This window comes from Pholcus phalangioides, unplaced genomic scaffold (assembly GCF_987345545.1).
Source record: "Pholcus phalangioides strain wild (caught in Gottingen) unplaced genomic scaffold, Ppha-v1.0 ptg000014l_1, whole genome shotgun sequence".
Lineage (NCBI taxonomy): Eukaryota > Metazoa > Arthropoda > Arachnida > Araneae > Pholcidae > Pholcus > Pholcus phalangioides.
In genome coordinates this window covers 9,463,692-9,489,744 of record NW_028301607.1, presented here as the reverse complement: position 1 = coordinate 9,489,744, position 26,053 = coordinate 9,463,692, and the positions used below count along the sequence as shown (strand labels likewise).

The 26,053-nt window shown below is 37.7% G+C and overlaps 1 protein-coding gene across 2 annotated transcripts in view; it reads left to right on the top strand.

Annotated features, from left to right (window-relative positions):
• The window catches only part of LOC149078108 (uncharacterized), a 53,248-nt gene extending 32,550 nt beyond the window's left edge, over window positions 1–20,698 (top strand). For both annotated transcript variants that reach the window (XM_089241700.1, XM_089241701.1), the window contains exons 2-3: window positions 5,304–5,505; window positions 18,680–20,698. In XM_089241700.1, coding sequence (XP_089097826.1) covers window positions 5,304–5,505; window positions 18,680–18,928 — 451 coding nt within the window. In that variant the 3' untranslated portion in view covers window positions 18,929–20,698. The remainder of the gene's footprint in view (window positions 1–5,303; window positions 5,506–18,679) is intronic.
• Window positions 20,699–26,053: the final 5,355 nt, after the last annotated feature.

Genomic DNA, 26,053 nt, shown 5'->3' with positions numbered 1-26,053 from the left:
TAGTGAATTTAAAGCGTGAAAAAAAAGAAAAAAAAATTAGAATCGTCCCGGGGCCTACCGACAGGGCTGGGCCGGAACTAGATGCGTAGTCAGCCGGGACAAACACGCATTTTGGCTCGCCCTTGTGATCTTGAAAGAAAGGTTAAAGGGTAACATTTGCTCGCCCTCTGGTCTGGCATCCGGGGCACCAGACCCTGCCTGATTGCCCTAATTGTGGCCCTGCTTGTTAGTACCACCAAAATGTATACTTGTCCCCCATTTGACAGAGTACATTCGCATTTCTGGTATTACAATCCCAGACTATTCCCACATGCTTTCTGAACATCTTCATCGCCAAGGTACGGCTCAAAAGTGTTATGTCGTGAGATTTCACTATTGGAAATTACAAAAAAATTATTGTCTAGCCCTGGGGCCCGGGGTAATTCTCATAATTTTTTTGCTTTTTCACGCTATAAATTAACTATAGAATGGCCCTTGAAAAGTCTGACCTGGAGCCCACAAAAGATCCCAGCCTAGGGAACCTGCTCCAGGATGTGGGGGGAGGGGGTGGCATGGGTGCACCGCACCTCTTGCACCCTAAAATTGTAGGCCAATTAAGTGATGTGTAAATGTGTCATTATACAACAATTCAGTGTTAAGAAAATCAAGGAACAATGAAAAGAATATTTTCAGAAAATAATGCAAATTCAGGGTAAATAATAAAATTCAAAATAAACAATTCAGACAATAAATAATGCCAAAATAAATGCAAATTTTAAATTAGTGATGAAAAATTTCAGAATTAGTCAAAAAATAACAATTTCGCAATAAAACAAATAATTTGAATAATTTCAGAAAGAGTGGGGAAAAATAATTAGGGGCCGTTCAAGTATTACGTCATCATCTTTGGGGGGGGGAGGGGTTTCCGTTTTGCCGACTTTTGATGGCAAGGGGGGGAGGGAGGGTTTGGATAATGCTTACATCATCAACCACCCTTTATGAAAATATGAGTTAGGATTCAGAGGGGCAGAGCTGATGACGAAATTTTGCTGACAAGTGGGGGGAGGGGATCAAAAATGGCTAAAAATTTGCTTACGTAATACCTGAACGGCCCCTTACAGAAAATGGGGAAAATTCAGTGTAAATTAAATAATTTCAGAATAAATCAAAATTAAAAAATAGTGAAAATCAGAATCAGTCAAAAATAATTTCAGAATTTGTGGGAAAAAATTCACAATTATTGAAAAATAATATGTAATTTCAGAAAATACTTCCAGTCGAAAAAATAATTTCATAATTGGTGAAAAATAATAATTTCATAATTGGTGAAAAAATAATAATTTCATAATTGGTGAAAAAATAATAATTTCATAATTGGTGAAAAATAATAATTTCATAATTGGTGAAAAATAATAATTTCATAATTGGTGAAAAATAATATGTAATTTCAAAAAATACTTCCAGTGGAAAAAATAATTTCATAATTGATGAAAAATAATAATTTCATAATTGGTGAAAAATAATAATTTCATAATTGGTGAAAAATAATAATTTCATAATTGGTGAAAAATAATAATTTCATAATTTGGTGGAAAATAATAATTTCATAATTGGTGAAAAAATAATAATTTCATAATTGGTGAAAAATAATAATTTCATAATTGGTGAAAAATAATAATTTCATAATTTGGTGGAAAATAATAATTTCATAATTGGTGAAAAATAATAATTTCATAATTGGTGAAAAATAATAATTTCATAATTGGTGAAAAATAATATGTAATTTCAAAAAATACTTCCAGTGGAAAAAATAATTTCATAATTGGTGAAAAATAATAATTTCATAATTGGTGAAAAATAATAATTTCATAATTTGGTGGAAAATAATAATTTCATAATTGGTGAAAAATAATAATTTCATAATTGGTGAAAAAATAATAATTTCATAATTGATGAAAAATAATAATTTCATAATTGGTGAAAAAATAATAATTTCAGAAGTAGTCAACAAAAATAAATACAGAAAACTATAAAAATTCAGAATAAATTAAAATTCAGAATAATGAAATACACAATTTTTGAAGAGCCGCATTTCAATGCAATTCGCGTAATTTACGAAGACGGTGGAAGTTATATATGAATCCCCCCCCCCCCTCATTTTTGAAAACACTCTGTACCTAACAAGATAACTACGATTGTCTGGATCAAGGTCTCCAGCCATAAAAGTAGACTATACAACTACAGTTAGATAAACCTCAGACTTGATGATGGTTGCGCCATTGCAAAATACATACCGAAACAAGTATATTCAGTTATAAATAATCGTCCGTGTTTACACGGATATGCATTACGACACGGTGCTCGTTTCGAAAGAAAGAATTCTCAGTTTAATCCCATATTAGCTACAGATTGATGACGCAATGTTGTTTTTTTCCGTTGCAGTGGCGTAACGAATGCGTCTTTTTCGAGAGAAAGCACGAAATCCGATGACACAGATATTGATTATTTATAGCGAAAACACATCTGATACAATTCGTCACTGAGTTTTGAGAATTTTGTTTCTGGAGGATTGTAAAAATCACACCCCATCCCGATATAAAATACAGGGTATCCCATAAAAACTCGTAAATAGTTTAGAAGTTCATAAAAATTCGAGAAATTTGTATATTTGAATGCGGTTTACTAAAAAGTTACGAAGGGAGATTTTTTTTTTTTTGGTTACAGAAAACAAAATTTAGTTAGTTCAGATTTTTACCAATAGATGGTGCTGCGCAAAAGAACATCAAGATTGATTGTACCTGAATTTTTCTTCAATCTCTTCTGTGACCGAAACGTTCAAAAAGCTTCAGCCGGCGATTCATGGCTAATGTGGAACAACTTCACCCCAATAGTGATCACCAAACAAATTCACCAATGTCAACATCACCATCACAGAAAGCCTTATGTAAGCACCAGTAACAGGGAAATTCAGAAATGAGCTGTTAATCATACACCCAGTATATTTAGGAAGTTTCTGATTTGCTTATTTCCATTGATTTGGTTTTTGCAGTGCTCCCTATCGACAAAAAATTTTCTTAAATTTTTTTATTAAAAAAGAAATCGGCCTTCGTGGAATCCCGCAAGACATAAACCGCATTCGAATTTGCCAATTCGTTCAATTTTTATGAGTTTATGAACTATTTACGAATTTATGGGACTAACTGTACATTCATATTTACGAATACAGTAGAATCCCGTTTTAACGAATTCCGATATAGCGAAAATCTCGTTTTAACGAACACTTTTCTAATCCCCCCCCCCCAGATAAGCTTACATAGGAACAATGGATAAACCTGGAATTCCTTTATAACGAAATTTCGTTATAGGGAAGTGATTTCTCCGGTCTCTTGGAGTTCGTTATAGCGGGATTCGACTGTATAAAGGTTAATTGAAATGATTATATTCGCAAAAGTTCTCTCATGTGTGCATCATTTTCTTTGTGCTCTGACGTTGACTAATGATGACAGGATAGATGTTAAATGGTTGTTCTCTAATGAGGCATTGTTAGTTCTTTCTCCGGCAAAATGAAATAGTATGGGATATGTTGTGTCATAAAAAACTGCTTTGAAACTCGGACATTAATTTGGCATTCAATTTCTGATAATTATGAAAATTCGAAAGTAGTGGAATATATTCTTTCAAAAAATGATGGGAAAAAATGATTTCGTAAAATGAGAAAAGTGATTTTAGAAAATGATAAGAAAAAATGATTTCAGAAAATGATGAGAAAAAATGATTTCAGAAAATGATGAGAAAGATACCTAGACGCGGTAGCCCAGGTCAATACTTACCTAAATTACCATTTGATCATTTTTGTCGTACCACGGTCATTTTCTGCACACGAGAGCTAATTAGACCGGGACATACAATTTATTGCCGATTTCGAACGGCAGCTTTTTTAAATACTCACCGAGAGGTTGGTGCACTAAACTGCTGGGTGTGGGACTCCCTGCGGTAGTAATCTTTTTCTGTGGTCATGTCACTGACAAGGACGAACAGGGTATCGAACTCGCGACATCTCTAAACATCCTTTGGAACTTGAGGCGAGTATGTTATCGACCTGGGCTATCGTGCCCCCTAAAGTACCAAAGGATGTTTACAGGTGTTATGGAATTAAATAATATATAAAAAAAATGATGGAAGTAAAAATCATTTCAGAAAATGATGAGAAAAAAATCAGAAAATGGTAAAAATATCAGAAAATTATGAAAAAATCAGAAAATGATGAAAAAATCAGAAAATGATGAAAAAATCAGAAAATGATGAAAAAATCAGAAAATGATGAAAAAATCAGAAAATATAAAAATAATTTGAGAAAATGATGAAATATTAATTTCAGGAAATGATGAAATAATTTGAGATGATGAAATAATTTCAGAAAATGATGAGAAAAAAATCAGAAAATGGTAAAAATATCAGAAAATGATGAGAAAAAAATCAGAAAATGGTAAAAATATCAGAAAATGGTAAAAATATCAGAAAATGGTAAAAATATCAGAAAATGATGAAAAAAATCCGAAAATATTAAAATAATTTGAGAAAATGATGAAATAATTTGAGAAAATGATGAAATAATTTGAGAAAATGATGAAATAATTTGAGAAAATGATGAAATAATTTGAGAAAATGATGAAATAATTTGTGAAAATGATGAAATAATTTGAGAAAATGATGAAATATATTTATATGTAACTTCAGAAAACGATGAAAAAAAAAATCAGAAAACGATTAAATAATTTCCGAAAATAATGGTAAAAAAATCAAAAAATTATGTTAAAAAAAATCAGAAAATGACGAGAAACATTAGAAAACTATGAAATAATATCAGAAAAAGAATCAGAAAATGATGGCGTAATTTCAGAAAACGATGATAAGAAGATCAGAAGATGAGGAAATAATTTAAAAAAAAAAATTATGAAATAATTTCAGAGAATTATGGCAGAAATAATGATTTATTAATGTAATGAAAATTCGGGATAAGTGAAACAAATGTTGCCAGAATAATGAAAAATTCATAATAAGCGATGGATATACGTGCACGCATACTGTCTTGGAAAGGGGGTCACCAGTTCAACAGTTTGCATACTAAAATAATTCGTTGTATAAATTCGTTAGAGGTTCCAAAAAATGTTTATAAAGTGTATCAATTAATCGAAATGACCCACCCATCCATCAAGACGCCACCCACGAGCTTTGTGGAGGCGGGGGGGGGGGGTATGAAATTAGTTGGAATCGATTAGAGAAAAATAATCTATATTGATTGCAATTTATTTATTATTTTTCAGCGTCGCACTGGCAGCAGCAGTTCTAGTGCTTGCGATGTGGTCATGCGCGGCCAGGGGCGTCAACGAATGGGGCCCAGACCTGACACCGGAGCTAATCCCTTACCTTATACAAGAACAAATCCGTTTACAGCACAAACAGGAGATGGAAGACGACGACGAAGAAGCGCAGAGGTCGAGGCTTCATACCAAACATAAGAAAAAGGTAAGTCGCAAGTCAACCCCCGTTTTAATGAACATCGAGGGACCGAAAATTTTGTTCGCTATATCCCATCTACTAAGAAGACTATAGCAAGGGTGCGCGACCTTTTCAGTCCACTGGCTAGATCTAGATACAAGGGTGGCTCTTGGGCCGTGTGACCCATATCGCACTGGCGAGGCTCGAGGAAGGGCGCCAAATCCGAGTTGAATGAGCGAAAAAAAGCTTTGTCGACCGAAAAAAACTTTTGGCCAAAATAAGTTCCGCACAGTAGATTTTTTTTTTCTCGAGCCGCTGCTGGCCCGATATGCGATATTTCTGTCTCTTATAGGCCAAAAACTTGTATGAATGACCATACGACCCGTATTTTACGGGAGTTTTTCGTTATATATATATATATATATATATATTGGCGAGTTCCAACCTTTTTTATATAAAATGTCCCGTTTCTTTCTCCTTATCTTCAATAAGGCTTATCAAGAATCAAGATGGTTTTCATGACATAAATTATATTATGATAATTATGACTCTAATAGGCATATAAATATATTCATCACGTATATTTATTTGTCAAACATATACGTTTCTTAGTGAATTGTATTTTAATCCATTGCAACTTGCAGTAGCCCTCTATTTTCCGCCGTTGGCGATTTTTCAGCGTTTTTTTAAGCCTTTCAGCATCTTTACCTGCCTTTGAAAAATTTTTAAATTGTAAGTGGCAACTTTACTTGGCTTTAATTATTCTCTTTGGGACAGAGTTGGAGCCATGTTCTGGTTTGGTGGTGGCTTTAATTATTTAAATTAAGCTGTTACAAATGTCGTTGTTTGGTCGCCAACTTTTTTTTGCCTTTAACTGATAACTTCATTTGACTTAGACAAATTCTTTTGGCTGGAATAGCCGCGCTTTACTTGCTTTTGACAATTTCTTTGGCTTTAATTGGCAATTTTACTGGCTTTCCATAATTTTTTGGTTTTAATTGATAACTTAATTACTTGTCTGAGAGAATTTTTTCCTCATAAAACTAGCGATATCACATATAGATCCATTTTCCCGTGTTTTATGAAGTATGTATGGTCAGCCAAGACATTTATCACGTTGTGTGTACTGATACGTTATCTACCAGAATACACTTCACGGGTCGGGCGGAACTCATTTGCGGGCCGCATTTTACCCGCGGGTCGAAGGTTGTGTACTCCTACTCTATAGTATGAGACCGAAAAATTTCATTTAGTATATCTGGAAATATACATTTCAGCTAACTTTAGAGAGCCTGTAAATACATTGGTGTTTTAAATTAAGAAGAGTATTCTCTTCAAAAATATTCATTTTTTCCCTTAATTTTAGACAACGATGATGCACGCCATTATTGACCGAGGTTTCCCAACGGGTACTCCGCGGAATCGTTCACAACGTGTCGTAAATCACGAGAACAAATGTAAATTCAGTTGATTGGGAAATTGCTTCTTACCAATGATAAAATTGGCATTTACCCAAGCGGGGAAAAACAATGTCAGTTATTGCAATGTCGTCCTTCAAATCCTTAACATAAGTTACAAGAAGGAACAACAGAGACGAATCTTCCCCGTCAGAGGCCCACGCACCTGTTAAAACGTGTCACAACAGGTGTTTAGATACAGTCCCGCCCGGCTATATGCCTCAATATTCCTAGTAGTTTGACTATAATAACATAAATTATACGAGAGGAAAGAATTCAGGCAACAGACGGAAAGATGGCGTCTGAATATATGACGTAGAGGTCGTCGTCATCGTCACAGGTGTTAATGTGTCAATAATGCTGCGAAGATGTTCCTTTTCCTCGACTTCTCTGGTCCTTATCGAGATGTTTGCGGAAACTCCTAATGGCCTTGATGCTAAACTACTGCGATGGCATGATGCCCAATTAGGTCTTGATACAGTATCTGCGTACCCAATTAGGCCACTGCTAACCGTCAAGAAAAATGGGCTCCGTATATTAAATTAAAGCGATGACGTGGAAAAGGGAAAAATGGCTGTATAAAGATGGCGAGGTCTTTTCGCGACCTTTAAACAGCTGTCTACATTTGTTTGCATCCGAAAATCCTCTGGTAATCCGTTGGATTGAGGTTTTGTTGATGTTGAGGTATGATTATGTGTGGTCTGGAAATATGCTTCTAGAGCAGTCAGCTTTGGCTTGCGTGAGCGCTGTCGTGCCTACTGAAGCAATCAAGGGTGCTTGGTGCTTATGCCCGATTTCATATTAGTGATGACTTTCTTTTTCGACTTCTTAATTAAATGGCTCACTATGTTGGACTCGGATACCGTCTAAGGTATACTGTGATCTCGCTCGAAACGATGCTGTGGCCATAAGCGATACAGATTGGACTCGCATGGGCTCCCAAATACATAAGGAAGAAGGGTGTCAGAGGGCTAGCCTGAAAACCATAATGGTGCCTGGAGATGGAATAATGACCTGAAGAACGGTTCTCGCACAACCTTATACCGGGGGTTTTCAGTCTCTCGAGATTCTAAGGTCCCCCATTGAAAATTTTAATCAAGTCCGTGGTAGGGTCCGCAACTAGATGCAGTGAAACTTTTCTCAAGGTACTCCCTAGAAATCCGTTAGTATTGATTGAAATTCGTAGGAGGTTCCATTACCCTTAGAAATGTGCATCTCTTGAAATCATTTGGAGGCCTGCGTACTTGTAGAGATACCTACAGAGCCTGCTTACCCTGCCCCCGTCCTTCCCATATATCCGTATATTGTACCAAAAGAATTTATTTATCACTTTTTTTTTTATACTTCTCATTTTTCTTGCCCTCGCTAGCTATTTTCCACGTACCCTCCGAATAGCACATTACGTGCCCTCGTCAGGGATACGGGCGTACGCGCAGAGGCGGCTCGAGGCAAAATCTCTACCCATATTGGACGTAATTTTGGCGCCCTCTACCAACGCCTTTTCCCCATTCATCCCAACTATTCCTAACAAAAAAGATTCGCCCTTTTAACCTCAAATTCGGTGCCCTTCTTAGAATGAAAAGGAAAAATTCCCCCTCCCGTTTTTTTAGCTAATAAGCTTTTTTTAATCGTCCCCTTACCTCGGATTCGGCGCCCTTCCTAGAAACGGACAGAAATCGTTTTTCCTAATTTTTTTTGGTTAATAAAAAAAATTCTCGTTTTTTTACATCTCGGATTCGCCGCTCTTCCAGAGAGAGAGAGAGCGCTGCCCCGTGCTGTCCGTCGCACGGCCTAAGAGCTGCCCCTGGGTACGCTTGCCACAGTTATGAATAACTGCACTATCATTATACGCAGGAAAACACTCAACTCATTTCGATGATAATTTTTCCCTAAAAATTTCTCAAACAAGAGACACCTTCCGCCAGAGCTTCCTTGAATTGCTTCCCAGAATACCTTATCCATCTCATATGCATATTGCAACACACGTGGTGTCGGCAACTGGGTGGAAGAATCGCGCATCGGAAAATAACAGCCTTTCTGTGTTTATTAATGACTTTCGTGGGCGTGGGTTAATTCTGAGGTCGTCTAGACCTCGATTGCGACATCCTTCGTGAAGGAAAGTGCACCCGGATGTCCTTCAACTTTCGCTTTCGATTCGTTTTAATTAACTGTATAAAGACTGTTATTACATATGCAAAAAGAAACTTCGTTCTCATTCAATTTTGGTTTCATTACGAGATAATTTTTGCCTGAAATTCTACCGTCTAGGAAAGAGGTTCGCAATTTCATTTCGTGCTTCAATTACCCCGTGGAAATGTCTTGGAGATGTGCGTGATCGATGTGTATGTTCTTAGAAATGAGGGAAGCTGACTTATCCTTACATACACATAACCAGGCGTGCGTGCCTCTTGTAATGTATCGGAAGCTTGTGTATTTCTAGAAATGTGTGCCAGGCTTGCTTAACCCCTTGTATTTACCCCTTGAAACGTGTGGAAATCTCTTATGGTTTTCTAGAAATTCGCCAGAGGCTCTTGTGCATTTCTAGGAATTCGCTAGAGGCTCTTGTGCATTTCTAGGAATTCGCCAGAAGCTCTTGTGCATTTCTAGAAATTCGCCAGAGGCTCTTGTGCATTTCTAGAAATTCGCCAGAGGCTCTTGTGCATTTCTAGGAATTCGCCAGAGGCTCTTGTGCATTTCTAGGAATTCGCCAGAGGCTCTTGTGCATTTCTAGGAATTCGCCAGAGGCTCTTGTGCATTTCTAGGAATTCGCTAGAGGCTCTTGTGCATTTCTAGGAATTCGCTAGAGGCTCTTGTGCATTTCTAGAAATTCGCCAGAGCCTTGTAAATTTTTAGAAGTTCACCAGAAGCTGGCATCCAAAAATTCGCCAGAGCCTTGTGCATTTATAGAAGTTCGACAAAGGCTTGCGTATTTCCAGAAATGCATAAGAGGGTCGCTCACGCCCTAGATATGCGTGCGTACTCCTCAAAACATGTGGAAGGCTTCTGTGTTTTTAGAAATTCGCCAGAGGCTTGTGTTTTTCTAGAAATGCGACGGGTGGGAAAGCGTATTTCTAGTAATGTGCGGGAAGTTTTCTACTCACACAGGAGCGGCTCTTGGGCAGTGTGACCCGTGCGGCCGCTCTGGGCGACGCTCTAGAATGGGTGCCAAATTCGAGTTGTATTTGAGACCCTATTGGAGTGCAGCCCCGTTGGATTTATGGGGTGGGGGGGAAATCTTTGTCCCGGTCAAGGGGCACCAAAAGTAAATACCGCAAGGGTAGATATTTTTCTCGAGTGGCCCGTGTGCCAACCTAGACATGTGCACTCAGGGCCGCATGAACCATTAAGCAAAATAAGAACGTGCTTAGGACATCAGTACTAAAGGGGCACCACTAAAAGATTTATCAAATGGTATTTTTTTTTAATGTAAAATTTTTTTTTCAACATCGATCATCCGATAGAAGATCTTAAAATTTTAAGAACACTTGATGGTATAGTTGAAGATCATTATCACAAGGATGGCACGAAAGATGAGAAACTAATAATATTGCAAACTAGACTTCACATTATTGCTGAGTTTTTTGATTAGCTTTTCACAATTTTCATAAAGTACTCCCAGGGCTGTCTTAACATTATCATACGCCTACATACAAAGCGATTTTTCTGAGAGAGGCACTACTTACCTAGCTAAAAATTCCTACCTACCTATTTGCATATTTACTCTTGAAAATCGGAACCAGATCTAATTGTGACTTGACATCCCGGTGCCAGAAGTGCCCATGAAGTAAACCAAGTTCTGCAGAATCAAGACATGATTTTTGTGGTTCATTACTGGATCAACTGTGTAGCTTGATCTGTAGAAGTAAAAGAAATTCTACCAGGTGTAAATTACAAACTTGAGAATGTATCTAAAAGAAAAAATACCCAATATATATAACGGTGAATCATCAGAAATAAGATACCTACTGGCAGGGCCGCAACTGGATACTTGGTTAGCCTGGACAACCACTAATTTAGACATCCCCCCCTCGTAATGCTGAAGGATAGAATGAATGGTGAAATGCGTCCGGGCACCAAATCCGCCTTCTTCCTCCCCCCCCCCCCCACTACTTGCGGCCCTGCCTATTGGTAATATTATGGCCATTCTAACATTCAATGGTTTCTCCTCGCAGTGTGTTGTTACAGCCTTTATCTCATCAACCGTTCGTCGTAGTGGTATGGCTCCAATTTTAAAAATTCTCAAAATGTGACCAGAAATCACCCTGTACGATTTTTGAAGATGAAAATACAGTGTACACAAAATAAAAAATGCAAATTTTCATACGATCCCCCCCCCCCCGTCCTCTAACTTCTAATTAGACAGTTGTTGCTCATTCTCTTCTGAGCACAACAAACAAATTAAATGTTTTTAACTGTAATATTCCCTGAAATATTTAAATAAAAAAATCGGAGACGGGTCCGGGCTTAGGAGAATTTCTCGTCCCAATGCAAAAAAATTTTTTGCGCTCCCCTCTAAAAGAATTTTATGTATGTGCTCCCCGACTTACAAACTTTTCGAGTTACGAACGTAAATCTTGAAGGGGAAAATGTTTTTCACAAAGAACGCATTTATCACACTCAGTTTTTTCATTATTTCAGGAACGCGTTGATAGTTTGGATCGTAATCAAACACGATCCATTGAGAGTGAATGGCATTTAAATTAATTTTACAAAATTCATAAATTATTAATAATAATTATCGTGGTCCACCTGCTGACTCTTCGTCGTGGCTCGAACCATATTGAACAGACATAAATTTTTGTCATACTTTTAAAGCACTTCATCATCTCTTTATCAAATATAAGTTGTAATTCGATAACTTTGATCATTTTTCGAATTTTTATCGCTATTTTTGTTTAATTAATGTAAATTAATGCAAAGGAATCAAGTACTCTGGAATTCCATGATCCCCCACAAGGATGGGGCTGACAGAGAGGCAGGATCGCCTTAAGAGCATCATGGGCCGCCGAGCCAAGGGATTTTTTGGAGAGGCCCTACCTGAAAAATTCAACTACGGCGCGTTTTTCTGAGGCACCTCTTTTCTTGAGGCCCTTCGGGCGGAAATACGGGGGGGGGGGGCGGGGGAAAAGAAATAATTCCAGCGTGGAGTCGACTGATCTAATGTACATATGAATTGACATTATCATCATCGTGCCCCCCCCCCAGACTTCCAAGTCTGTCTCCGCCTATGGTGAAAACAAACACAATCCCCCATTATTTTCTTATGGCATCCACAAGAATTTAAAACAATAAATGAAAGAAATAATTTCAGCATCGATGACATAATTCCAGAACTAATGAAAGAAAATATTCTAGAATTAATGAAAGAAAATATTCTAGAATTAATGAAAGAAAATATTCTAGAATTAATGAAAGAAAATATTCTAGAATTAATGAAAGAAAATATTCTAGAATTAATGAAAGAAAATATTCTAGAATTAATGTAAGAAAAAATTTCAGCATTGATAAAAGAGATAATTCCAAAATTAATGAAAGAGATAATTTCAGCATTAATGAAAGATAATAATAAAATTAATGAAAAATAATTCCAAAATTAATGAAAAAGTGTTAATTCCAAAATTAATGAAAGAGACAATTCCAGAATTAATGAAATATAATTTCAGCATTAATGAAAGAAAATTCAAGAAACAATGAAGGAAAATTTGAGAAATAATGAAGGAAAAAATTCCAGAATTAATGAAATAAATAATTCAATCTTTTTTTCACCTTTAGATGAGAGTTCTCTCTCTCTTTTTTTTAAATCTTCAAAACCCAATATTTAGAGACCGAACATTTGTATGGGGAAATTGCCAGGCGGGAACATTGTTTTCACCGAGTCCCGTGATTTCCTCGCATTTGATGGCGCTGCCGTCGCGGTGGCTGGATGCTCCCTCCAGTAATATAAACTCGATGCAAGCCTCCGAATCTCTGTCGTCTGCTTCTCTCCGGGTTCCTTGTTTTGGACGTCTCCTCGTGTCCTGAAAAAATTACTGAACTGGAAGTCCGAACTGCCAGTTCTGTTTGTGGGCTTAACTTGTAGGGGACCGAACACACCGTCTGTCGTTTGCTCATTAAGAGGTTCTTTGTTTTGGACGTCTCCTTATGCTCAAATAAAATAACCGAACTTTTAGTTTGAATTTCCAGTTCAGTTTATGAGCTTCGTTTATAAGGAACTGAGCGGAATAAAGAATATAGTTTTTTTACTTTGAACTTCATCATCACCACACGAGTAACTTTTAAACTTGTTATTAGATGGCAGCACATTACTATAAAGTGGAGTGCAGAAAAATTCACTTTTTACGATCTTACCTTTCACCTGCTTGGATGGATATTTTGTCTTGAATGTTTCCTTGGGACTTGAAAAAATTACTGAACTGGAAGTTTGATCTTTCAGGTCAGTTTGTAAATTTCGTTTATAAGGAGCAAAGCTGAATGAGAAGAATTTAGTTTTTTATACCTGAGCTTCGTCATCACCACATAAGGCACTTCTGATTTTGAAAGTAGATAGCGGCACCAACAATATTTTTAAAAATGAATGTCTTAATGTATATTCTTAGAGTATTACATTTATTTTAATTACTTTAAAATTGTTAGTGTCATTGTGAATTCAAGGCAAAAAAAAAAAACTGCTATTGGCGGACGTCGTAACGTTTCGAGTCGCCCGGTATACACGGGACTCATTACCTCATACATACAATATCTATAGAACGTACTGGCGGGAAGACTCATTGTTCTCACGGACTGGATACCTCTGGCAATTTATTCATAAAAAAACACACATTACAATCGTAACAACTATAAGTCATGTATATGTGCCTAGATCGTCCATATATCCTTAAGATAAATGACCAGTGAAAGACCAGATTTTTCACTGGTTAATTTTTAAAAACAAAGATTAGACTGAAGCCTTTCGGCCCCCACAGAGGGATGCCGTGCGACTTGTGCAGCCACATAGGCACCTCTCTAGGAAAGGGTACCAAATCCCAGTTGGTAGGTAAAAAAAAATTTGTTGAACTGAGAAACGTCATCGGGGGCACCAAAAATAGATCCCGCACGGGCAGAGATTCTTTTCTTTTTTCTGCCCCTACCCATTTGTACATCAAGGACACCTTAAGACCATCGTAGACCCGGCGCCACAACTAGAGGTTTGGTCAGCCGTGTCAAGCAAGCATTTTGACACCCTCTACGACGTTGAAGCAGAGTTGGAAACAATTCAGAAAACAAACCATAATCGGTGTTCTTAACTAGGGACGGTTCTTTGGCCGTGCGACCTGCGCGGCTCTATGGGGCACCGCTAGGTGCGGATCCAGGTCGATGTGTCGGGAGAAACGAATTTTGTAAGTTCGTTGGATCGTCCCGTATTTTACGGGACAGGAAAATTTTCCAATATTATTCGGTTACCATGGGCCCCCGGGCCAAGTGATTTTTCTGAGGTCCTACCAGGCAAATTTACATGTATGCTCCTCGAAAATTTCAACTATATCTCATTTTTGTGAAGCTCCACGGGAGACAAGTTGGGAAAGAACAGCATAAATGAGGGAAAGAGGCCTTTCCCTTAGTTTACATGTTCTTTCCCAACTTTTTTCTCAGATTTGTGTATTTGCAACAACTTTCTAATTGGGTTTTTTAGGACAGGGTGTCCATGTAAAATCAATTTTATTTTGTGACACACACACACTGTATTTTCATTCTCAAAACCGAAACAGAGTAGTTTCTGGACATATTTTTCGCATTTTTCAAATTGGAACCCCCTTACCTCTACGACGAATAGCTGATGAGATGAAGAGCGAATTAACAGAGGCCACCCTATATAGTAAATCCATGGTCTATCTAAAAAAAAATGAAAAAATGTTCGAAAACATGCATTTTGGCAATTAGAAATATCCAGATCATATATTCAACCTTAGACACAGTCACGGATCCACAGCGATGAGTCAGGAGGGGGTGGCTAATTGTGTATGATTGTAGGATTGTCCCGTATTTTACGGGACAGGCCAAGTTTTACCATATTATCCGGATTTTGAGAGGGGTGATTACTCCTTACCCTACTTCTGGATCCACTGCTGGTCTTAGATTAGTTACTTCTGAAATACAAAGTTTCATTCAATGTTTTTTTCTTCCACATTGATAGATTCAACATTGTGTAAAATATACGTATAGGGGGGGGGGCACTAAAATCATTTAAGTGCTTAGGGCCTTCAAACACCGTGTGCACTTTCCACTTGAAAGGCGTAGGAAGATAATGTATTTCTATAAATTCGTATGGAAATGCATATGAAGATTGCGCCTTTCCTTGCATCATAAGTCCAATGCACCTTTATATTACTCTACTAATTTTCTTCTCCCATTACTGATTATTTTTACATATTCTTGAATGGCTTGTTACTACTCCCAAGAAAACACGAACCACTGGTTGGGGACCACTTGTCAAAGGTAATGGGTCAACTATAGATAGACACTCGACAATCTTTATCAAGGTCTTTATCAGTTCAGAGGAGAAGGCCTTTATTACCTCTGCGCAATTATCCACGTACGATTCCTTTACAAAGGGGGGAAAAACTGAATCTGACCATTCTAATGGATTGGTATTCGTCGAGAATGTGCGTGTTTATGAACTTAAACTCTTTTTAAATCGCTATTAAATAAAATTACAACACACAAGGCTATCAAAATTAAGGCCAATAAAATCTATGACAAGGACAATACAGGGTAGGACCGCAACTAGGATTTTTGCCGCCCGAGGCAAACATGATTCAGCCACCCTGAGCAAACATTATTTTGCTGCTCCCCCCCCCCCCAAATTTTAAAATTCGATAATTTTGTGATTTTGTTTCCTAAAACTGCGCTCCCTAAATTTTGCCACCCGGGGCGCGCATAATTCGCAAGTGCACCGCCATTCCGCGATTATAGTATTACACGACCTTTTTTTCGTAATTTTTGCCACATAATCAATCACGTTACCTTGTCGCTTCAGCCCCTACGATAATTGGCGTAACTCTACGATATTTTCGTATCGGATCGCCGAACAGCCGGTGCAAATAAGGTAGATAATACGAAGTTGTATTTCCACCGCTGTTCCGTGAGACTATTTCAAAAATGTGCAATCGCGCTATTTTTCAATGCAATATATGAACGATTTTATTTATTAAACTAACAAATTTATACACTGAGAGTACAAACTGAAATTTCCAAACAGCTGAAGGCGGATCACGAAAATCTTTGCAAATTTTAATAAAATATTTCTGCAATTTATGAATGCATTTTTCGATAGCAGATAGACTAAAAATAAACAGAAAAATTAGTATAAAAAATATATTATGAACGTTAATTAGTCGTAATATTTAATAAAATATTTAAAAATCGGAACTTAGGAAGAGAAAAAAGATACTAAACGATAACTATATGTATATATATATACATTTTTTTTAGAACGTTATTGGTCTTAATTTTTTCTACATGCTTTTGTTATAATATTTAATTGATTTATTATACAGTCAAACCTCGTTAATGACTCTTGAGAGAGCAAAAATATGACTTGATAAGCGGTGGAGTGACTCGTTAAGGGCCGTATTCACCGACATAGTTTAAACTGTATAGTCACAATTTTTGGATTGAGATCTACATACTTGTAGATTGGTTAAAAACCTGAATTTAAACAATCCGTGTCGATCTGTTATCAAAAAATTATGACTATAGCTTAAACCATGTCGGTGAATACCGGCCTAAACGGAGTAAGCCATAGCTGTGCCAATTCCTGCTTGAGGATAATTGGGACTTCCAAAAAGTGATCCGGTAAGCGGAGTGACGTGTTAACCGGGTGACGCACTAACGAGGTTTGACTGTATATATTGTAAAATGTATATTGTGTGCATATCGGCAAAGAAGATGAAAAGGTTTAAATCACTTTCGGGCGAGGAGTAGGAAAAAAAGTAAAGTTAATAATCCCCTCAGGTTGGATTCGAACCCTGGTCTTCAAGTTCATAGTCTGATACACTATGACTTACAATGATTCAATCATCATCACTTTTGATTCACTCTGTGGAAATGGTTCTAATACTGTTCACTACAAAAGCATGTCCATTTAGTGAAAAAACATTTTCGCCTTTTTTCCACCATCACTTTCTGTCATTAACCACGGAATTATGATTTTTCCCTCATGCGAATTGAAATAAAGAATGTTTCTTTGGCTTAGTGCGTGTGTTAATCTGTCAGAATACATTCCAGTAATTACATAACGAAGCCACCTTGTGACCGACTGATTGTACGCAGGGCCGTCTTAAGAGCATCATGGGCCCCCGGGCCAAGTGATCTTTCGGAGGCCCTACCAGGCAAATTGTCGGAAATTTCAACCAGATCTCATTTTTGTGTGGGGCCCCTTTTCTCTGTGACTCGTTAGGGTGCCCGGGTGGGCCCCATGCCTTAGGACGGCACTGATTGTACGATATTACGGTAGTAGGAATTATCGTAAACCAAGAAGAGACGTGATTGGCTGAAATCGTGGAATAGCGATGCATTTGCGAAATTAGCACCCGGGGCAGTTGCCCCTCCCTGCCCCCCTCTAGGGCCCTGATACGGGGTGTCCATTAAAACCGTAAACAGTTTAAAAATTGAAGGAGAATTGGTACATTTCAATGCAGTTCACGAAGTTCTTCTCACGCGAAGGGGGATTTTTTTTTTTGGAAAGAAAATAACATTTAGTTCAAACTTTTGTCAATAGAAAGCGCTGCACGAAAACAATTCACCGGAAATATGCAAATCAAAGTCTATAAAATGAAGTGTGTACGATTACCAGCCGAATTCTGAAATTTTTCCAGTTACTGGCGCTTATATAAGGTTTTCATTGTGATGTTTACCATTGTGGTGGATAGCACTATTGGTGAAGTTGTTTCACCTGAACCTGGCTGAAAATGTTCTGCGATGAATTCGAGTACAAACACAAGTGGTGGTGCTCAACGTTTCGTGTACATTTTGCTCTATTTTAAAAGACGCTCATTCCATCCCTGAAACAGTTCTTCGCACAGATTTGTGATTTTCCTAATACTGAAGGCGGCAAAAAACCACTGGATATTTTGAGGGAATTTTCAGAAAATTTGGATTTTTTAAATATTTTTGTAAAAATAGTAATTGAAATATAGAAAGAAAATACCTTTTATATGCTATTTTAATCTATTTCCGTTAATTTGAATGCTTTTTGAAGGTTGGCAATTCGAAATTTCTCTGGACGAAAAAAAAACATTCCTTGTTCCCCACCCGCCCCTTGAAGTTTGATCCTGCGTACGTTCCCCGAGTTCATCTAAATGCATTTCACGAAGACGTTGGACCGTAGGCCCCTCTGATAACGAATACCCCACTTAACGGATAAAATCCTCTGGAACCAAAATGTTTTCCATTGGAACGATGTTAAAGTTCCCCGCTTAATCGAATAAGTTCAGCAACTTTTCCTCGCTTTATCGAACATTTTGATTTGCACGACAGCCGGTGTAATGCACTTTAATCACTACACATATATAATATTTTTTTAACTCTCAGCTTTGTCCGGGATAAACAAAACTTTCCTTCTAATTCCTGGATCTTCAGCCCATTCCGATTTCTCGAAACTGGCAAGAAGTGAAATAATTGTAAATGACAAAGCACAATTTAATAGATGGCGTTGTTTGAACGGGAAATTTATAATTAACTAATTGCCAACACTTTTCTTTTCCCAGATGCGTTACGCAGCTCCCAGTGCTCCCTCCGACTCAGCAGGAGCCCCCCTGTTGTCGAACGCACAGCCTATGGGCCGACTGACACCAAAGAGACCGGCACCGCCACCTCCACCGCCTCCGAAACCCAAGAAGTTTTCGGACCCGGTCTTCAAGAACACCGTGGTGAGGGTCCTGCCGGCAGCGGAATGCATCAGGTACCAACAGCTTCGGCCGACTATTCATCGTTTCAGCACCGAGGAACCAGTATGATACCATCATTATAATGAATGACTATGAATGACCATTAATACTTAAAAGTATAGTTTGTGTGCGCTGTGTTTTTATACAAAGAACCAAACTGCAAACGTGGGACGCAGGAAAGTTCGCCAAATAACGGATGGAGTCATCAAGAAACGCCGTTTTTGGTCATCATGGAATACAGTTGAGCTTCATTTAATTATGGACACTGGATCAAACTCATCTCTCTTACATCGCACGCTTCATATACCATAAATTCCCAGCATGCAACAACTCTCCACTTTCTTGCATCATTCTGTTCCTCGACATGATATCTCTTCAGGAGTGGGCTTAAACGTTTGGCGGTCCGGTGCGAAAACAGCTTTGCTACCCACCAAAATGATTTTCCCCGATCCTCCAGTGTCCTCGGCAACCTGGTGCCTGCCATTAACATCCGAAAATGGCTATAAAACTATGTACTACGTACGATATAAAAAAAAAACGCCTTTAGGCAATAAATTTGGGCCATACCCAACGAGAAAAATTGTAAGTGTGCCCCGGAATATCCAATGTTGAGGAACCGGTACTACATAATCAGGGCCAACATTTCAACTTTTTCCAGAGAGGGGCAAAGAACACGTACTCAATGTATACTATATATATATATACACCATTTTTAGTGTATTTTCAAAACCCGGGGGGGGGATGACGGGCCTGTCTATAATCATGTCCATCCCAACAAACAAAAAGTGGGGCTGACCGGGCTTCAACCAGGAGGCCTAGCTCCCGAGTGGCGCAGATACTCGTCCTCCACTATGAAGGTTACCATCAAAGTCCATCGGTTTGAATTTGGGCATACCCTTCCCCCCCCCCCCCCACCCGCGTAGTTGTAAATACGACGTCAAAGGAAGAATTCAGTGCTCTTTCTGGTCCAGCGCCCATGGCACATAACAAATCCGCCTGCAGTCTTGGCTTGGGGCTGGATCTGGTTCTCTCATAGCCAAACGGGGAACGCGCCCAGATCCCACAAATTTTCAGTGCATTGAAATTGGCTGCCTTTTGCATTATAGGTACGAGCCCCCTCCCCGTACGCCTCTGCTTCAAAGAACGGTCCCTCAAAAATAATATTTGTCCAGGACTCGAACTTATATAAAGGCCGTGACTTGGAGGGGGGGGAGGGGTTGTCAAAACCCTAAACCTGTGGATTCCAAGTTTTGGACAGAATTTTAAGCTATTACTTTGTTAAGAATTCAAAATGTAACTCAATATAACCAACGTTTTCCTAATCCGTTTTGCGGCCCCTAAAACTAACGGCCCGTTGCGGCTGCACACTTCGCACCTGTCCAAGTCCGTCCCTGTATGCCTTCAACATCGCCTTGATCTCTTGAAATTGCACACCCAACCGCCATGGCCATCGCGGATGAAACTGGCAGGACGACCACCAAAGGAGGGCCACGTAACATGAAACCATCAATGAAATCCGATTCGGCCGAATGCTTGATTGATGCCATCCGTATGTAAGTTATAGGTCCCATTTTTACGCAACATTTCGCCTTGATATATCAATTACATAGGGACTGAAGAACACGTCATTTAGTTAGTCAATCTCAGTAATCAATGGTGACTATTTGAGAGATACTGGGGAGTTCCTATATTCTCAAAATGTATATAGCTGGCTATATATATATATATGTAATACTAGGCCTGTAAGTGTATTTTCTGACATATTGTGCGGAAAAATTGTAATTTGTATTGTAGTGTATTTTCTTGTTCCTGATACGACGCCAATAAATAATATCTTTATGTGGGCCTGTTTGATTCAGCCGCCCTTTAGGACCTTCAATGCGACAATTCAAGCATTCGAAATTTTCACTTCAAAATTTGGGAAGAAAAGGTGGCAGCACCAGTACTAAACGAAACAAGTATAATCTAACAACGTGAGTAGAGTTAGGGATACCCACATCATATGTTACAATAAATTTGATAAATATATAATTTTTTTGTTTTGTATGATCGCTAATCTTCTCGGTAAGTTTGCCAAATTTATCACTTTTACCGGAGATTATGCATAATACCCAAGTGTCGTTGGTAAATTTGATAAATACTTGAAATTTATCGCTTTTACCGGTGATTATGCATAGCAAACTAGGGTAGTTTTTGAATTTGATAAATATGGAAAAAAATTTCCTCAGGGTCAAGTAGCCGATTCGAAAAAAATAATCGCACCCCCGATATAACGAACTCTTATTTAATGAATTTCATGATTAAAAATTCATTAAATCGAAGAATTTGTCGAATTGGAACTCGTTGTATCGGGGTGCGATCATAAAATTTGTTAAATGAGGGTTTATGTCGTGGTACGGTAGTAAGTGAATTTTGTTCAATACCAATTCATTACATCGGGGGGCTGCTATTGTCAAATTTGTTAATTAAGAGTTTGTTATATCGAGTACGTCGTAAAATTTGATGAATTCATTACATCGGGGCGTGATCATAAAATTTGTCAACTGGGAATTCATTATATCGGGGTACGATTTCGGAATCAATCCGATAGGAATTACGACAAATTTCGAGAATTTTCGGAAAAATTCGTTGAATCAGAGTTCATTATTTCTGATTCAGACTCTAGCTCACAAGTACGGTCATCTAAATAATAAGTCTTATCACGAGAATGGGTCCGATTTATAGTATTTTCCAATACGAAATAGAAATTATGAGTAACAATCGGCAAATTTAATAAATTTAGTACGAGATTTATCATGTTTACCAGCGGGTTATTACACATAATCACCGGTAAAAGTGATCAATTTAGGCAAATTTAGCAAACTTGTCAGAATGGTCCGCCCGGCTTATGCACAATAATTAGGCTGACTATATATATATGCTCGAGAAAAAATACGGGCAATTTATCTTCGAAGTACGGGAAAAATGCATGACATTGCCAATTATTGCCAAAAATGATGCCAAAAGAAAGCAAAGCTGCCAAATCATGCTAAAATCAGGGATAAAGTCACCAATCGAGGGAAATGAAGCACCACTTGAAATCGCAATGAATTAGAAAAAAAAATATGACAAATATGTGAAATAAATATTATTATTTGTATTCGTAATTATCGTAATGTAATTTCTGAGTTGGGAAGATTATTTTAATCGTTGATTTGAAGAATAAATGTCAAGTTGACTTGGTTGAAAATACGTGAAAAACCGGGACGTTTTTGTAGAAAAGTCGGGACAGCCAGAAAAACAGAAAAAACCCCGAGACTGTCCCGGAAAAATACGGGATGTATGGTCATCCTAACAATAACCGGATTTATAACATTCACTGTAACGTATACACAATCACAACACGTTACTGCATGTATAGGGTGACCATACATTCCGTATTTCCCGGGACAGTCTTCGGTTTTTTCTCTTTTCTAGGTTGCCCCAACTTTTTAAGCAAAAACGTCCCGGTTTTTGGCGTATTTCCAACGAAGCCAACCTGACTTTTCATTCTTCAACTCAACGATTAAAATTATCTTTCCAACTTAGAAATTACATCACGATAATTACAACATGCAAGAATATTTATCTCACTCACACACATTTGTCATGTGTTTTTTGTTTTTTCTTAAATTCCCTGCAATTTTTGAAGTGGCGCTTTATTTCCTGTGATTGGCGACTTTTCTTTGATTTCGGTAGGATTTGGCGACTTTTTTGAATTTAGCATGAATTGTCGACTTTTGTTCGATTTCAGCATGATTCGGCAACTTTGCGTACTTTTGGCATTATTTTTGGTGATAATCGGCAATGTCCCGTATTTCGAAGCCCGATTTCCCGCATTTCCTTCGAGAAAATATGCTCAACCTATGCATGTACCAATACGTTAGGTGCATGTACTGGAGTAGTAATGGTAGTAGAAGTCATCATCCTTGAGGATGTCTTTCTGAATAATCCTCTTTGTGTCACGTGTCATATAACCTTTACATCAAGGAAGAAACACGGATTATTCAGACCGCATTAAATCTGCAGATTTTTTTTTTTTGATGACTTAAAAAGGGAAGAAATGCATAAATATCAAGATAAGCATTATATGACTATTTACGCTCTAAATCGTCTGCTCACGCACGTTTCCTTATTGTCGATTTAGGTGGAAACATTACAATTCATCAACACGCACGCGAGAGAGAGAATCCAGGGGACAAATCATTGCCGATTCAACAATACGTCTCGTTTCTCAGAATTACGATCACTTCTATTTTTGTCGTAAACTAAAAAAGTAATCACCTGATGCTTTACATATTCTACAAAATTGAGAGAATGTCTTTTTTACAATTTTTTGAAAAAAAACAACAAAAAGTTAAATATATTAACCTTGCTTCATATATACAGAGATCTTCGACCCTTTCCTAGTCGCGCGAGCACTGCCTGTGTGTACTACCTATCATCAAAAGAAGAGCACCCTTACGGCACGTTTGACATACGAATGCGTGAAATTAGGATGATTTCAATCCTTGAATGCAGTTTGTACAAGGTATTTAATGAAACGGCTCGTGAGCACCGAATCGGACGCAAGCATCGAGCACTCTGGGTGCTTCGGGAGCACCACGAGCAACGGGTTGAAGAAGCCTGCTTCATTATAATATGACGGCTTGGCGAAATAGCTTGAAAATGCCCATCAAATTGGCTCGAAATTACAGATGACGCAAAATAAAAAGGCGCTAAACCAGGGGTGTTCAACTACTGCGGGCCAAATTGAAACTTCCCGCGGGCTACTAGAAACTTACGTAATTTAGTGAAATCTCTTAATAGAATCGGTCAATGGGGGCCCCCGAGTTAGACCGGGACAAAAATAATTGTAGACTTTTATTTATTCTGAAATTATTTCTTTTTTGTCAATTATCAAATTTTATTAGTTAGGAAATAATTTTTAAAATAATTCTAAAGATGTTTTTGATCAATTACTGATTATATTAATTAATTCGAAGATTAATTTTAATCTGAAATCACTTGAAAAATGATTCTGAAATTATTTGTTTCGAAAATTCCACAATTTTTTCTTTTAGTGATTGTGAATTTTCATCAATTTGTTCCGAAATCATTTCTTTCATTCCAGAATTAAATCTTTCAGTAATTCAAAAAGTATTTTTCATTCATGAATTATCAAAAATTATTTCATTCATGAATTATTCAAAAATTATTTCTTCCATTAATTCAAAAATTATTTCTTTCATTAATTCCAAAATTAATTTTAGAATTGATGAAAGATTAAGAAAAATTTTAGAATTCAATGTTTTCAACCATTTTCCAAAAATTATCGGCGGTCCACACTGAAAAGCTCCGAGGGCCAGATGCAGCCCGTGGGGCGTGGGTTGAAGACCCCTCCACTAAACATTACTTACGACTAAGGATACGTTATTTTCGTATTTACGAAATAGATGCGATAAATGCGAAATTTACGATGAGTAAATGCGAAAATCTTATTTTTACCACTTCTCTGAGAAATCTTGATAAATTCACACTTTATGAAGAAAAAATTGGTAGCAATTTTGCTGAGCGTCAACTAAAAATACAGTACTTATACATACACTTGGGTCCGTAGTTAAACTATAAAATAAACTGTGTCGTTAGTTTAGTTCGCTTTTTGCGAATGAATGCAAAATTTCTCGTTTTAAAATATATTTTTGGGCATAAATGCAAAATTTTACTTAATTTTTTTTTTTCAGATGTGAATGCGAATGTTGATGCAAAATTTTAGATTAAAATTTTTTATTTGCGAAATGAATACAAAACCTTTGATTTAAAAAATATTTTTTTTTGCCGGATGAACGCAAAAAATTCGGATAAAAAAAAATAGTTTTGCAAATAAATGCAAAATTTTATGCTGCATATAACTTCAAAAATGTCATTTTTGCGTCTAAATACTAAGTTTTTGATTTGGAACTTTTTTATTTGTAAAATTCACGTATCTCTGGTTATGACGCAAGCCGCTGTGGTGGTCGAGTGGCCAAAGTGACGGAAGGACCCGTGTATGAATCCGCCACAGCGGTGGTCGGCTGAAGTTGGTTTTCTGTGGTTCTCAATTTCGAATGCGAACCGAACCCCCCCGTTAAAAAGTCTCGCCGCAGAGAGCAACATGCTTACAAACGGTAAAAATATTCCATCATTAAACTTCACTCTCTTCATTTCTGAAATATAAATGACAGCACTGAAAAATCAGACACAACACTATACACGTGTCCAGATTGTTAGGTGCACTCACGCTTCCGGCACAACTCACTCGGTAGTAAATTGCTCATGGCGATAGACCGGAGTGTGCTCGGTTTGAAAGAAAGAAAATTATGACGCTATGTAAAAGAGAGTACGCAAACCAACCACGTAATATTCGAGAGGAACGAATGCCTCCCGCCAGTGAATTTTTCGGGATACTCAAGTCTTCTGCGCTTGTCTAGGCTATACGTAACTTTCCTATGCAATTTCTAGGCGAACGCCCGATTCCTAACTTTTTGTAGCAAGCTTTCTACGTAATTCTAGTCGGGTACTTGGAACATGATAGGCTGATAACCACTGGGCTCAAATGGCTCCTAGTGGCAACACTCACCCTAGTGGCGACGCATCAACTTTAAATTTTACGATAAAATCCCCACAAAATGAACACCATATTTAGGAAAATACACCCGTTTTTAAGCACACTCACGTCTAGAAACCCCCGAACTAAAGCCAAGCTTTCAATGATGGATTCCTCAGAATGTTGGTTCGTACACCATTCATTAAAGATGGGAGATGGAAGTAGTTCAAACAGTTTATTGCGTCAACACAGTAGACGTAACGCAAAGAAAAACAGTCCATTAAATTAGTCCAATTCAGACGACTGTTTAAGAATCAACAATAGGGAAGTGAAAACAAGAAAGACCTTTGACTGCCCATTCAAAACATTTAGCTGCTGCAAGGGCGAGGAGTGAAAAGAAGCTGCAGACCATTTTTGTCGCTTGAGGACAAAGGAAGAAAACAACTAAACTCATGAAAGGCTCAACCAATGCAGCAACATCTGAAGGGTTCGGACGAATAACGGTCTATTTCGTTCTTTTTAAACTTTACAGCCGACGCGATTAAAGTTATCGCTGATTTTTTTTGTTTTTGTCCATAGACCGTTTTGGCAACATATACCGCTGTTCCAAT